At 46.6% G+C, this 2,470-nt stretch overlaps 1 protein-coding gene across 1 annotated transcript in view; it reads left to right on the plus strand.

Annotated features, from left to right (window-relative positions):
- Positions 1–1,131, plus strand: part of cyb5d1 (cytochrome b5 domain containing 1) — a gene marked incomplete at its 5' end in the record, with an annotated part of 6,904 nt that extends 5,773 nt beyond the window's left edge. Inside the window, 1 exon segment of the mRNA XM_013999978.1 lies at positions 685–1,131. Coding sequence (XP_013855432.1) covers positions 685–915 — 231 coding nt within the window.
- Positions 1,132–2,470: the final 1,339 nt, after the last annotated feature.

Raw genomic sequence — 2,470 nt, forward strand, 5'->3', positions numbered from 1 at the left:
ACCTGTCTGAGACAATGTTCTTCTACCTGTCTGAGATGTTCTTCTACCTGTCTGAGACTGTTCTTCTACCTGTCTGAGACATTCTTCTACCTGTCTGAGCCAATGTTCTTCTACCTGTCTGAGACAATGTTCTTCTACCTGTCTGAGACAATGTTCTTCTACCTGTCTGAGATGTTCTTCTACCTGTCTGAGACTGTTCTTCTACCTGTCTGAGACATTCTTCTACCTGTCTGAGACAATGTTCTTCTACCTGTCTGAGATGTTCTTCTACCTGTCTGAGACAATGTTCTTCTTCCTGTCTGTGATGCTCTTCTACCTGTCTGAGACATTCTTCTACCAGTCTAAGACGATGTTCTTCTTCCTGTCTGTGATGTTCTTCTACCTGTCTGAGACATTCTTCTACCGGTCTAAGACGATGTTCTTCTTCCTGTCTGTGATGTTCTTCTACCTGTCTGAGACGATGTTCTTCTACCTGTCTGTGATGTTCTTCTACCTGTCTGAGACGTTCTTCTACCTGTCTGAGACATTCTTCTACCTGTCTGAGACGTTCTTCTACCTGTCTGAGACGTTCTTCTACCTGTCTGAGATGATGTTCTTCTTCCTGTCTGAGATGTTCTTCTACCTGTCTGAGACGTTCTTCAGCTTCATGTCTGAGATGTTTCTGAGCTTCTCCTGGTTCCCCAGGTGTGCTCTGAGGAAACCATGAAGGAGATCCTCCAGCGTTACCTGCGCTACAACTCTCACGCCCACAGCTACACCTGGAAGTTTGACGGAGTGATCCTGGACATGAAGAAGACTCTGAGTGAGAACGGAGTTCCTGATGAAGACCTGGAGCTGGACCAGCTGAGACTGGACCGAGACGCCTTCATCCCTGCTGTTCTCCTCTACTTCAACGATGACCTCACAGAGGGATGATGTCATCTGAGGGATGATGTCATCTGAGGGATGATATCATCTGAGGGATGACGTCTCTGAAGAACATCTGGACATACAGTTATGGTTAGATCCCATAAAGACAAAGACCTGGTTCTGGTTCTTGTTCTGGACTCTTCACAGTGTTCTGAGTTTGTGACGATGTGTTTGAGTCGGTGGTTCTGGAATAAACCCATCAGAACCTTCTGATGAACCTGATTGTGAGTCAGTTTGTTCTCATCTGTTCAGTTCTGGGTTGTAGTSAGACTGATGGTAGAACCAGTGAGGGGGTACAGATTCTGCACTCAGGTCCAAATGACCACAGACTTCATGTTATGATTGATGTTTAAACCTTTCTAGAAGCAACAAATATATCGTTTCCTCAAAGCAAATCTTTGGTCTCTTATTCATTGACAGGTGTCTCAGGTGAAGTTCAGTCCGTTTGGAGTGAAGATGTGAAGATGTTGGTCAGATCAGAAGTTCTTCCTTTATTTTACTGCAGATAAGAACTGATCCACTCTGTGAAGCAGGTCCAGTTTACAGCTCAGCTCAGAGACCGGACTGTGTCTCTGACAGTGGGTCAGCTTCAGATGAGGAGTCCACTCTGAGTCCAAACTGTCCAGGAGGTCCTCACTTCAGAGCAGGTWACAGATGAGACCCCTGGAACACACCTTCACTGCTGCAGGCTAGAAATTAAACCCATAATTTACTGAGACCAGCAGCTGCTCCATCAGAGGACATGTGGACTGCTTCAGAACCAGAGCAGAACTCTGTCCAGCTCAGACAGCTGCTCAGGTTCCAGAGGAACCCTGACCCCACAGGTCAGCAGGTCATGTTAGAACCAGGGGTCCTTCATGTCGCAGGGTCCAGGTGAAGGCTCTGTGACACCTGCTGTCCTGCAGAGTTCTGGTCCAGATGCTGGTCTCCTGGTGGTTCTGATGGACCCGTGCAGCCTGAGCAGGTTCTGCTTTAATGGAGGGAAGTTCTGATGACTCACTGTCAGCAGAGGTTTGATTTTCAGCTGGAAGCTTCTGAAATAAAAACGGTTTCCTGCTAAAGTGATGAGTGGACATTTTACTGTGGCTGTGAGGAAGAGGAAGAGGAGAGTTCTGGTTCTGTTTCTGAGAAGCTGCACAGAGAGGAGAGTTCTGGTTCTGTTTCTGAGAAGCTGCACAGAGAGCTGTTGGATCATTTTCACTGGTTTAAAATGTGAGTTTTTATTTAGTTTACATTAAACAACAGATCAACTTTAAGGCTTTTATTTAAAACAGGACAAACATTGATTTAAACTGCATGAATGTCATTTACGTATGACAAAGAGACGGATCAGAACCCATCCTGACTGGACCCACTGCACCATGTCACACCCACTCTATGAATCGGACCTGAACCCAGAATTGGACTCAGACCGCTGTGCCCTCTGGATCAAAGGTTTGTGAGGCGTTCAGGGGATGTAGTTGTTGTTAACGCTGTGGTTTGTGCTGCTGGTGATACCGCCCGCCCACCTTGTGTGTGTGTGTGTGTGTGTGTGTGTGTGTGTGTGTGTGTGTGTGTGTGT

The sequence above is a fragment of the Austrofundulus limnaeus genome, unplaced genomic scaffold, assembly GCF_001266775.1.
Source record: "Austrofundulus limnaeus strain Quisiro unplaced genomic scaffold, Austrofundulus_limnaeus-1.0 Scaffold2601, whole genome shotgun sequence".
NCBI lineage: Eukaryota > Metazoa > Chordata > Actinopteri > Cyprinodontiformes > Rivulidae > Austrofundulus > Austrofundulus limnaeus.